At 43.9% G+C, this 11,468-nt stretch overlaps 2 protein-coding genes and 3 non-coding genes across 7 annotated transcripts; all 5 read left to right on the forward strand.

Moving 5' to 3' along the window:
* Positions 1-2,570, forward strand: LOC101980726 (60S ribosomal protein L17). Its single transcript, XM_005356271.3, has 7 exons — positions 1-46; positions 397-449; positions 543-583; positions 883-1,017; positions 1,227-1,325; positions 1,835-2,026; positions 2,490-2,570. Exons 2-7 carry the CDS (start codon positions 410-412, stop codon positions 2,535-2,537), a joined length of 555 nt encoding a protein of 184 aa, XP_005356328.1. The 5' UTR covers positions 1-46; positions 397-409; the 3' UTR covers positions 2,538-2,570.
* Positions 260-325, forward strand: LOC113457129. Its single transcript, XR_003377760.1, has one exon. It is a non-coding gene; the product is annotated as a small nucleolar RNA SNORD58 (small nucleolar RNA).
* On the forward strand, positions 648-712 carry LOC113457128. The gene has a single exon (XR_003377759.1). It is a non-coding gene; the product is annotated as a small nucleolar RNA SNORD58 (small nucleolar RNA).
* LOC113457127 lies at positions 1,078-1,142 on the forward strand. The gene has a single exon (XR_003377758.1). It is a non-coding gene; the product is annotated as a small nucleolar RNA SNORD58 (small nucleolar RNA).
* Positions 2,571-4,476: 1,906 nt separating the features above from the next.
* On the forward strand, positions 4,477-10,245 carry C18H18orf32 (chromosome 18 C18orf32 homolog). 3 transcript variants are annotated; one of them, XM_005356270.3, is made up of 3 exons: positions 4,477-4,724; positions 8,757-8,944; positions 9,634-10,245. In XM_005356270.3, exons 2-3 carry the CDS (start codon positions 8,780-8,782, stop codon positions 9,697-9,699), a joined length of 231 nt encoding a protein of 76 aa, XP_005356327.1. In that variant the 5' UTR covers positions 4,477-4,724; positions 8,757-8,779; the 3' UTR covers positions 9,700-10,245. The 3 variants fall into 3 exon arrangements, with proteins under 3 accessions (XP_005356327.1, XP_005356326.1, XP_005356325.1); XM_005356269.3 differs by having other exon boundaries at positions 4,522-4,562; XM_005356268.1 differs by having other exon boundaries at positions 4,531-4,905.
* Positions 10,246-11,468: the final 1,223 nt, after the last annotated feature.

An 11,468-nucleotide genomic window follows, 5' to 3' on the forward strand; every position in this document is an offset into this window, starting at 1 on the left:
CGGGGTGAGCCGAGCAAGGCCCCCGAGGCCGGGCCCGGGCCCCGCGGTGAGTACCGGCGGAGGAGGGCGCCGGGTGGGAGCCCACGTTCATCTGAGCTCAGGGCTGCACCCTGGGCGGCTCGTGGCGTGGGTGCGTGGGGAGGTCGCGAGGTCGGGGCGATGGGGGAGACGGTCTGCGGGTGGTGGTGCACAGCCTCGGGCCGCCAGTTTGATTAAAGCTGCCGGCGGGTAGGTCTGCGTTAAACCGGCAAGAAGATGGCTGCGATGATGTCATTTCTTAGGACACCTTTGGATTGGCCGTGAAAATAACTCTCCTCTGAGCAGCCGATGGCAGTATCTATCGACTCAGGGTTTACACGTGTTGGTTAGTGGCTGACGGTAACGTTCTGTTCCCAGGTGACTCGTGAAGATGGTTCGCTACTCTCTTGACCCAGAAAACCCCACAAAATGTAAGTTCCGACACGACTCTGTCGAATGGTTTTTGTTGTGTGTGCCTAATGCATCAGAGATGGAATTTTTTTCCTTTTGCTTTTTTTTGGTAGCATGCAAATCGAGAGGATCAAACCTTCGGGTTCACTTTAAGGTAAGGAAACCCCATGGTCCTGATACAGAATTTTGATTTGCTCCTGCATGTCTTTACAAGGTCGCTGTGGTGATGACGTTCTTAGGACACCTTTGGATTTACCGTGAAAACAAACACATTCTGAGCAGCTTCCTTTTTTATGATTTGGTCATTAGGGTGTGAATGCTTGAGGAAATATCTTGGAATATGGGACTAATTATGGGGTGATGGAGCTTAGGTAATGTGATTTCGTCCCCCAGTTCTCAAAATTTCAGTGGATCGACATTATTAACCAAAATTTTCTGGCTTGTATTAATTAGAACACCCGGGAAACGGCCCAGGCCATCAAGGGTATGCATATCCGAAAAGCCACCAAGTATCTGAAAGATGTCACTTTGAAGAAGCAGTGTGTCCCATTCCGACGGTACAATGGTGGAGTCGGTAGGTGCGCCCAGGTGAGAAATGAATTTAATGGTGGGGATGAGGAAGCGCTGAAGTCTCCTTAACTGGTCTGGTTGCTGTGATGACAATCTTAGGACACCTTTGGATTAACCGTGAAATAAAACATGTTCTGAGCAGCCTTGGTGTTGGCTAGACGTTCCTAACTGGGTCCAGTGCTTGCTTACCAAGGAAAATAACAAGCTGTTTGCCTTTTTTCTTTCAGGCCAAACAGTGGGGCTGGACACAGGGTCGGTGGCCAAAAAAGAGTGCAGAATTTTTGCTGCACATGCTGAAAAATGCAGAGAGCAATGCTGAACTGAAGGTAACTGGGTCCTTTGTGTGTGTGTTGTGCAGTTACTCAGTACCCTATTCAATAATTGTGACATAATGGGAATGGATGTACATGTCTTTGTTTCTTTATGGGGGGGTTGAACACTGCTTTTGTCTTGCACCTCTGTTGTGACAATTTCCCTAGAGTTGCTCAGAAGCACGGTGAGAATGTTGTGTGTTTGGTGTTTAACTATCTAGAGGTGGGATATAGCCATTACTTTTGCATTTGAAAACTTGATTTTTGTAGTGAGGCTGTATAACTTTTAAAAATAGTTTGTGCTGTAGGAGGACAGAAGGCTAGAGACTATCTGGTGTATCGCTTGTAGCCATCTTTTTGGTATAATAACATGGGCTCTGAGAGGAGCCTACCTAACACAGTGTGACACTGCACTCAGGCCTCCAAACAGGGAGCAAATGGTCAAGATCATCCCAGTTAGAGGTTGGAAGCTTTTTCTCAAAACAGATGTCAGTCTGATTTTTTTCGCTCTCCCCCCCCTCCAGGGTTTAGATGTGGACTCTCTGGTCATTGAGCACATCCAGGTGAACAAAGCACCTAAGATGCGCCGACGAACTTACAGAGCTCATGGCCGGATTAACCCGTACATGAGCTCCCCCTGCCACATCGAGATGATCCTCACTGAAAAGGAACAGATTGTTCCAAAGCCAGAAGAGGAGGTTGCACAGAAGAAAAAGGTGAGCCATTCAGTTTTATTTTTAGATAATACTAAAAAAGACACAGGCACCTTTGTAATAACCATGAAAGGAGCCTATTCTGACCAGCCCTCTTACCCACTTAATGTGGCTTTTTCTGGGAGTTACCTGTAGTCACACTACATCTGATTATATTGTACTACAATACTTCCTCTTTGCAACTAAGTAATTTGACTTTTGGCTCTTAAGTGTTGCCATTTATCCTAACCCTCTAGCAATGCTTCTTAACCTTCCTAATGCAGTGACTCTTCAATAGTCTTGTTGTGCTAACCCCCAACCATAGAATTGTTTTTTTTCCCTGGTGGGCTTTAAGAGGGAGTAAGCAAACTGAGAACCGCCTTCTGGTGTTCACCAGTTGAGCTTTTCCTACCTTTCCTGAGATGTGAATTTGAGTCCTTTTAAGAATGCTAATTGAAAAAAATGATTCTTTTCATTGTCTTCTCAGATATCCCAGAAGAAACTGAAGAAACAAAAACTTATGGCACGGGAATAAATTCAACATGAAATAAAAGCAGATAAAAGGAAAGGTCTTCTGGTCGTTCATATATGCATTGTTACAGATTGCCTGTTAAGCAATCCTGCAAGATAAATCTTGTTGGGAGGGGTGTATTGAACCTTATGAAAGGTTTATTATTAAAGTGATAAAGCAATGAAACAGACTGTTGGAAAGCAACTAGGCCATAGGAAAATGACTACTTTGCTTTAGCATTTACTGGAAAGCTTCCATTGGAAGACTATTGTACAAGATCTTGGGTGTGTGATAAATCTGCCTTGAGGGGGAAGGACATCTTTACAATGGATCCTACCTAGTTGAGCTATAATAGTCTGCTTAGAATGGTTGAGTTGTTAGATGGGGCAATACCAAAATATTAAGCTATAAAAGTGTGAATTTTAGAAAATATTTAGATTACATGTGTACTACCCATCTAAGACATGATTAAAGTCTTAACTGATTTGGGAGGGACCATATCATTAAGTAGTTTTCAATGCCCTTGACTGGCCTCTGAGGACAGCACAAACAGGCATGTAAAAAATTATATTTTTTAGGCTAGAGAAAAGGGTCAGCAGTTTCTGTTTCTGCAAAGGACCCGATGACCTCTTACTGTCTCCTTGGGAAACCATACAATATAAGCACATGGAAGACTTATAAATCTAAAGCTTTATAAACAGGAATTACAAGGGGGTTCAGTGTATCCAGGTTTGACCTTCCAAGTAGCCAGGGCTTAATTCTGTTAGGGATACAAACTACCAAGGTATGCATTTGCTTAGAAGGTTGGAAGGTACTGGATACCTGCCAGTGCTACGCCCCTAAGCTATTTCCTGTATGCCTTTGCCTGTTTAGCACTTTTTAAAAAAAAATCCACTTAAGCCGGGCGGTGGTGGCGCACGCCTTTAATCCCAGCACTTGGGAGGCAGAGGCAGGCGGATCTTTGTGAGTTCGAGATCAGCCTGGTCTACAAGAGCTAGTTCCAGGACAGGCTCCAAAACCACAGAGAAACCCTGTCTCGAAAAACCAAAAAAATAAAAAATCCACTTAGTGTGGTGCCCTTTGAAAGCTTTTTTTTCAAGGTTTGTGACTTGCCTAAAGAACTGAGCTGGAGGGATGATTAAGGTGGAGCCACCAAGCCTGACCTGAGTTAATCGCCCAGGGCTTACATAATGGAAGAAACGTCCCTAATTTCCTGTGATGCAGCACATGAAATAAGGTTTCTTTTGTTGTTGACCAGCTTGTTTTTCCAGCAACAGTGGTGTTTCCTGCAAACCTCTTGTGTACACGGTTTGGTTTTTCTCTTGGGTATATCCCTAAGTTGTAAGATAGCCTCACTTAATGTGTTTGACATTGCCAAACTTTGTTACCCTGGCTGGCCTAGATCTCGCTCTGTGGACCAGGCTGGCCTTAAAATCATAGATCATCCTACCTCTGCCTGACGGAGACTTAAGTATTTCAGCCAGCAATGTAGTGTGTGAGGGTTCCAAATCCAGTCATACCAACACTAGTCTGCAGTAGTGTTCCAGTGCGTGTAAAATGGTCAGCAGCTTGGGTTGAGTGCTATAAACAACCCAATCCAGTTTTTAGTGTGCTCTAACGTTTACCCCTCCAGTAAAGGTCTAAATCGCCAGGCATGTACAGAACCTCATCGTCTAGGGTGACAGGAACATGGGAGTCATGATTTCAAGACCCGTATTTCATGTGTGAAAACCAAAAAAAGAGCAAATGTGAGCCCAAGAACATGTGCCATAGCCTTTCCTATGGCTGTCGAGCCCTCTGCAGTCCAGGAGAGATTTTTCCAGGGTCAGAAGCAAGTCAGGTGGCCATAGGGTCAATCTTCCCTATCCCAGAGGCGCAGAGTACAGCGCGACTCCGCAGGCGGCGAGCTCTGTGTACGTCACTGTTACGTTCTGGTTCTGCGCGTCCCCTGTCTGACGTATCCGCTTTGTCAGCTCCACGACGTACTATTGGCTGTTAGCAGCCTAGCCTCCCGGAAGTGCGGACATTGCCCTGGGCGTTTTGGTGGTGGTGAGTTTTTGGTGGGGTTGGAGCTCTCGCGCCTGGTCTCTGTCAGTGTGCCGGTACCCTGCCCTCGCCTCGCCTCTCGTCTCGGTCCGGTCCTCGTCCATCGACCTCGGTGTCCCTTCCTTCCTTCCCTGGCGGTTTGGTTCTCATCCTTGGATCCGCACGGTGAGAGCCGCTTCTCTCTGAGCCTCTGGCCCCTTTGCCTCCCTACTTTTTGATCTTTGTCTGTGGTTTCCCCTGTTCCTCTCGGTTCCATCAAGGGAAGCGACTTCACGGCTCTACTTAGGCTGTTCTGGTGGATCCCTAGCCCTTTCCTCTGTCATTTCCATTGTCCTCTTAGACTAAGGTGAGTGAAAGATTCCATTTTGCTCTCTTTGATGACTTGGATAGTAGTTAAAATAGTAGCCTACTATGCCGTCTTCTAGACATTTACACCGCAGTTTCTACAGTATGGAATAAAACATCTATCAAAAAATAACTTACTAGGATTAAGAGACGACACTTTTACCTTTTACTTAAAGAGCTCCAAAAAGTTTTGTAAAAACCATAATATGGAAGTCGGGAGTGGTTGGTGCATACTTTTCATCACGACACAAAGGAGGCAGAGGCCGGTAGATCCCTTTAAGTTCAAGGCCAGCCAAGGCTACAATTGGGACCTTGTCTAATAAGTAATAGTGTAGTTACTGGCATGGTTTCTTGGGGTTTTATTTAGAGCATAATGTGTAGGAATATTTAAACCAGCTACAGATAGAACTCAAAAATATGAATGACAAAGTTGGATGATAGGAAAGGGACCTGAAAAGGAGTTGTAAAATTCTCAAATAATTTTTTTAAATTGGGGGAAAGATAAAAAAATGATTTTTATTTTGTTTTAAGTAGTCCCGATGACTTAAAATTCACATACATATCTCCCCTTCATCCTCCCAAGGGATGGAATTAAAGACATGAGCCACCATTCCTGGCAGGAATTCTGATTTTGCACAGGTTCCCGCTTTTGTGAGTGCTCCTGACTTTAAACTTTTGTTTTTCATTTTGAGATAGGATCTTCCTAAATTGTTCACACCTTGAATTTGGTATGTAGCCCGGGCCGATTTATGCAGCTCTTTTCATGAGCTTCCCAAATAGTTGGGGTCACAAGCCTGGCCTCTTTGTTTTCTGTTTTATACTCCAGTCACACTGTCCAGTGCATACCGCATTCTTGTTAGCTGGGTGCTGTCACCGTCGTCATTTTCCTCATGAGGGAATTAAGACATAGTCTGGTTCAGTAATTTTTCCAAGGAACACCTTTTAGAAAGTGATGCAAGTCAAGGCGCTTCCCCAGGAAGTCTGTCGGTGCTGTGCCGAGGTTCTGTGCCGAGGTACCTTTAAAGACTCCTGGACCTGTGCGACACCAGCTCAGATTCCTGGAAAGATGCTGAAGAAGAATTTCTGCTCACTCCCTGTTGTAGAAGTGCTGCTTGCACAGAGGGGAGAGCACAGCGGTTCTCAACCTCCCTGACTCAGTTCTCATGTTGTGACCCTAACCGTAAAATTATCTTGTTGCTACTTCATAACTAATTTTGATACTGTTAGGAATCATAATGTAAATATCTTATATGCAGGATACCTAAGATGCAACACCTGTGAAAGGGCCGCCGCAACCCATAGGTTAAGAACCGTGGGTCTAGCAGGAGCCAGGCAAGTGAACTACACCCCCAGCTTAATGCTGATTTGTTTGTTTGTTTGTTTTTTTAAATTGCAGTGTGTTCTTGAGATTTTTAGAGATCACTTTGATAAATTCTTAAGTTATTTTGACTAGAATTGATTGAGTCCTTTATAAAAATAGCTGGTCGTTCCTTAATGTAGATTTATACTTAGAGTTTTTCAGAATCTCGTTCAAAAGAATCATAACACTGTTTAGCTGCAGTGTGAGCACTTTAAAGTGTGCTTCTGGTGCTGAGTCATCCGACAATCAGTGCTACTTCCCCGATAATATTGTGAAAATCAGAAAAGTTAACGTCATTGAGTATTTTGTTCTGAAACTTCTTTATAAGGTCTTTGTGCTGCTTAGTTTAAATACTAACCTGGAAGAACCTGAAATTACCTGAGAAGAGTTTGAATGATCCAGGTCGCTTGGCTTGTGAGCATGTCTGTTAGTGATTATTTCCATCGTAAAAGGGTGGGGGAAGACCTAGTCCACTGCGGGCAACAAAATTCCTTAGGCAGGAGGTCCTCAACAGGGTAAGAGGAGAAAGCCAGCAGCAGAGCGAGCAAGCAAGCATCCTTGTGTTTTCCTCTCTGCTATTACAGGGTTCTCTGTGTAGCCCCAGCTGTTCTGGAACTCTCTCTGTAGACCAGCTGGCCTTGAACTCCCAGAAATCACCTGCCTCTGCCTCCCAAGTGCTGGGATTAAAGATGTGCGCCACCACCGCCCTGTTTCTCTGCTCTTAATTGTAGATGCTATGTTTTTAAGTTTCTCCCTCAACTTTCCCACAGTACTCGACTAACTTGGACTGCAGTAACACAAACCGTTTCTTCCCTACGTTGCTTTTGTTGGGGTGTCTGTCACATTAACAGAAATAAAATTAGAATAATTTTCTATTTTGAAGTCCTAGTCCTGAGATTAATTTATTTTGGAAGTTTACGAAATCTTTTGATTTCATAGAACAAGTGTCATCTCTTTTGAGACATAGTTGATTTTCAGAATCAGATTTGTCAATATGATTTTTAATTAGCAAGAACGTTAAGAAGGGCTGGCTGTGTTGGTGCATGCCTTTAACCCCTGAACTGGAGAGACAGAGGAAGGCCTGGAACTAGAGTTCTAGCCAGCTAGGGCTACATGGTGAGAGATTCTGTCCAAAAAATAAAAAGAATATTAGAAGTATTAACTTTTAGAAATGAACAATATAATTGTATGATAATACTTATCTTAGGGTTATTATTGCTGTGATGAAACACCATAACCAAAGTGGGTTGGGAGGAAAGGGTTTACACTTCCACACTGCTGCTCACCACTGAAGGAAGTCAGGGCAGGATCCTAGAGGCAGGAGCTGATGCAGAGGCCATGGAGGAGTGCCGCTTACTGACTTGTTCCTCATGGCTTGCCAGCCTGCTTTAAATGATAGAACCCAGGGCCACCATTCCAGGGATGGCACCACTCACAATAGACTGGGCCCTCCCCCACCCATTAATTAATTAATTAGTCTGCTAATTAATAAAGTCTGCAGGCTTGTCTACAGCCTGATCTTATCGAGGCATATTCTCTCTCTCTCTCTCTCTCTCTCTCTCTCTCTCTCTTCTCTCTTTTATTTATTTTTTATTTTTCGAGGCAGGGTTTCTCTAGCTTTGGATCCTGTCCTAGAACTTGCTCTTGTAGACCAAGCTGGCCTTGAACTCATGGAGATCCACTCACCTCTTCCTGGGATTTAAGGCTTGTGCCACAACTACCTGGCCCATTGTTAGTTCCTGATATAATTCACACTGAGTGCACCCCATATTTGAGTATAAATAACATTGTTTTCCTTTAGGAAAAAAGCCAAGCAAAAGCAAATCCCTTCTTACTATGTAGTCCTGATGACTGTCTTAGAACTCTCTAGGTAGATCAGGCTGGCCTCCAGCTCATAGGCATCAAATGCTGGAATTAAAGACAGGTACAACCATATCTGGCTATATATATTTTTTAATTACTAATTACCTTTTTTTTTTGTATATGTGTGCATGGGAGAGGGAGCCACTCCGTTGTGCTGTGTTGAGGTCAGGGGACAACTTGCAGGAGTAGACATAAAGTGCATAGCACATACTGTCAGAATGCTTAAAAGTCCTTTTATTGCGTTTTTATTTATCATGTAGGCATATCCATGCCATGGTGAGCCTGTGGATGTTAGAGGTCAAAGTAACTGAAGTTGGTTCTGTCTTCCCTGTTTTGGTTCTGGGTATTTGTTGTCGGGCTTGGAGGCAGGCACCTTTATCCACCCAACTGTCCTTTTGTCGTGAGATCTTTGAGGCAGCAAAAGTGATTGGAATTGGATGCTGGCATCCAGCTCAGCTGTTCATGTTTGCTCACTTGTTCCTTTACCTGGCAGATAGCAGCATTTGGGTTTAGAAAGCTTTGCCTTCAGCATATAGTTTTGCCCATGCCCCCACCCCTGTAGGAAGAGTACTTTCCATAAAGCCTTTCTATCACTAATCTACAGTGAGCTGGTTCTTCTCTGTCCGCAGTTTCGGACGTCCAGCCTGGGACAATGGTGTGCATTCCTTGTGTCGTCATTCCAGTTCTGCTCTGGATCTTCAAAAAGTTCCTGGAGCCGTACATCTACCCGCTGGTTTCCCCCGTCATCAGCCGTATATGGCCTAAAAAGGCTGTACAAGAATCCAATGGTAAAAATATAGGCAAAGTAGACTGCCAGGTAAGACCCTTCAAATGCCTGAGGAAAGGCGGGTGGAAGGGTGCACCTGGGTAACCCTTGGCTTTTGGAAGCTTGAGCTGCTAGAACTGGTAGCTTTAATTTGTTTATCTCAATTATTTAGTAATTTAGTAATCAGAAGATTTTAGACCAGACTTCTGAGTAACATATTTGTCCTTTTGCCTATGGCTTTGGTTGAGGAACTTACTTTCCCCCACCTGATGTGGGGATTGAAACCTGCTAGATCAGCGCTCTACCACTGAGCTATGTACCCGGGCCCAGTGTGAAGGCTGTTTTGAAAGGAACTATTTAGACCGCTTCTGTCTTCAGCATTGGTGCCTGTTAAATTGGCTTTGTTCGACTGTGTTGATTTAATTAACCAGCGTGATTCTGAAAGCAAAATCATTTCATTCTGAAGTTTATTGTCTGCTTTTACAAAGAATGTCTCTTAAAATCAGTTTCTTTTCCTTCTAATAATTCTTTTTTTTTTTTTTTTGATTTTCGAGACAGGGTTTCTTTGTGGCTTTGGAGCCTGTCCTGGAACTAGCTCTGTAGACTAGGTTGGTCTCGAACTCGCAGAGATCTGCCTGCCTCTGCCTCCCAAGTGCTGGGTTAATCCTTTAATAGGCATGCACCACCACCGCCCGGCTCTTCTAATAATTCTTATTTTCTTTTTTCTTTTGTCATTTTAGGGTGCAGATATCAATGGCTTACCCACAGAAGGAACAACAGAGGTCTCTGAGAAGAAGAAAAACTAGTGTGGTTTTCCTGTAGCCCTCAGCTGTTTTCAAATGGACCCGATAATATGAAGCACCTTCTTTGTCTCTTGACTTTTTTCTCTAAGACCAGGAGTATAGATAAGCAGTTTAGCTATCTGCCTGATGCTGATCAGGAAGAACATGTATTTATATTTAAAGTGTAAGTAGTTATATTTAATGACCTCATCCTGAGTTTCTTGTTCATTAAAGTAGCTTTCATTTCTACTAATAAGAATAAACAGAAGGTTTGTGTGAGCAGACACTCAGAACGTGGAGTCCTTGGGCCTTTGCATTCTTTTGGTTCCTGTGGGCTCTCGTACTTGAGTGTCCAGTATAGTGGATGGAATGAGGTGTGAAAGATGAAATTACTGATGAACACGGTGGAGAGCTGAGACTTAAGAGTCATTATTGTGCTAAGGAACCTGGAAAAGAAGGAACTAGAGGGAACTTCTTTGAAAAATGTAACAACATCAGTGTCGATCACAAATTCTGATTCTGCTGTACCTCTCATCCTGCAGGCGCATTAAACATTCATTTTAACTTGTTCTTTGCTTCTTTTTGTCTTTTCATATTTGAAGCTAATGTTTTTAAAAGATCAGGCTAACAAAGCGAGTCTTAGAACTGTGATGGCATCTAGACAGTGGTTAAGCAGAAGTCAACATTCTACAATGAGTGAATTACCTAGGAAGGACTTGACTGGCCTGGTTTTGCCCAAAGCAGCTAGGGGTCTTGCCTGGTGCTTCTTTACATCAATGGTGATAGGATAAAGCCCATCCTGTGCCTGAAGCCTGTAATCCCAGCTACCTAGGGGCTGAGGACTCCAAGGTCAAGCCTGGCCTTTGCTGCAGAATGAGTTTGTGTCTAACTTAGCCAGATCTCACATCCAATTAAAAAATGCGAAAAGGGTTGCAGATATAGCCCAGTGGCAAAGTGTTTGTTTAACCTGAGCCCTGGGGCTGGAGAGATGGCTCAGTGGTTAAGAGCATTGCCTGCTCTTCCAAAGGTACTGACTTCAATTCTCAGCAACCACATGGTGGCTCACAACCATCTGTAGTGAGGTCTGGTGCCCTCTTCTGGCCTGCAGGCACACACACAGACAGAACATTGTATACATAATAATAAATAGGAAAAAAAAAAAACCTGAGCCCTGGGTACAGTTCACAGCGCTAGACTAACCTCCACTCAAACTCTGCCTCAAACTCTGCTTAGCCGAGGATGGCCTTGAACTTCTGGAAATCCTGTCACTACCTCCCAAGTGCTGGGGATACAGGTGTGTACTACCACACCTGCTCCCCATCCTCCTTTGTTCTTTGGAGATAGGGTTTTGTCCCAGCTCTTTGATCTGGGAGTCAGGATCCTAGCTCAGCCTCCCAAGTGCTTCAAGTGCAGGCATCAACCACCATTCCTGGCTTAAAATGCTTGTGTTGAATGTGTACATCATGGTTTTTATTATACATCAGGGTTTTGGGGGGGGAGGGGTGCTTTGAAGCAAGGTCTTTATTTGTAGTATAGCTGTGCTGCCCTGGAGCTCAGTATGTAGATCAGGCTAGTCTCAAACTCACAGAGATCCTCCTGCCTCTGCCTCCCAAGTGCTAGGATTAAAGGTGTGCACCACCACACCCATCCTGCACATCATTTTTTTTTTACAAATATTTAGCACAATAGTCATGCTGCAGATCATTTTTAAGTTAATTTCTTTTGAAGTGGTCTCTGTCAGTTCAAGATGTGCTATTACATGTGTGTGCCATCATGGCCAGCTCACAAAACCT

Source organism: Microtus ochrogaster, chromosome 18, assembly GCF_000317375.1.
Source record: "Microtus ochrogaster isolate Prairie Vole_2 chromosome 18, MicOch1.0, whole genome shotgun sequence".
Classification (NCBI taxonomy): domain Eukaryota; kingdom Metazoa; phylum Chordata; class Mammalia; order Rodentia; family Cricetidae; genus Microtus; species Microtus ochrogaster.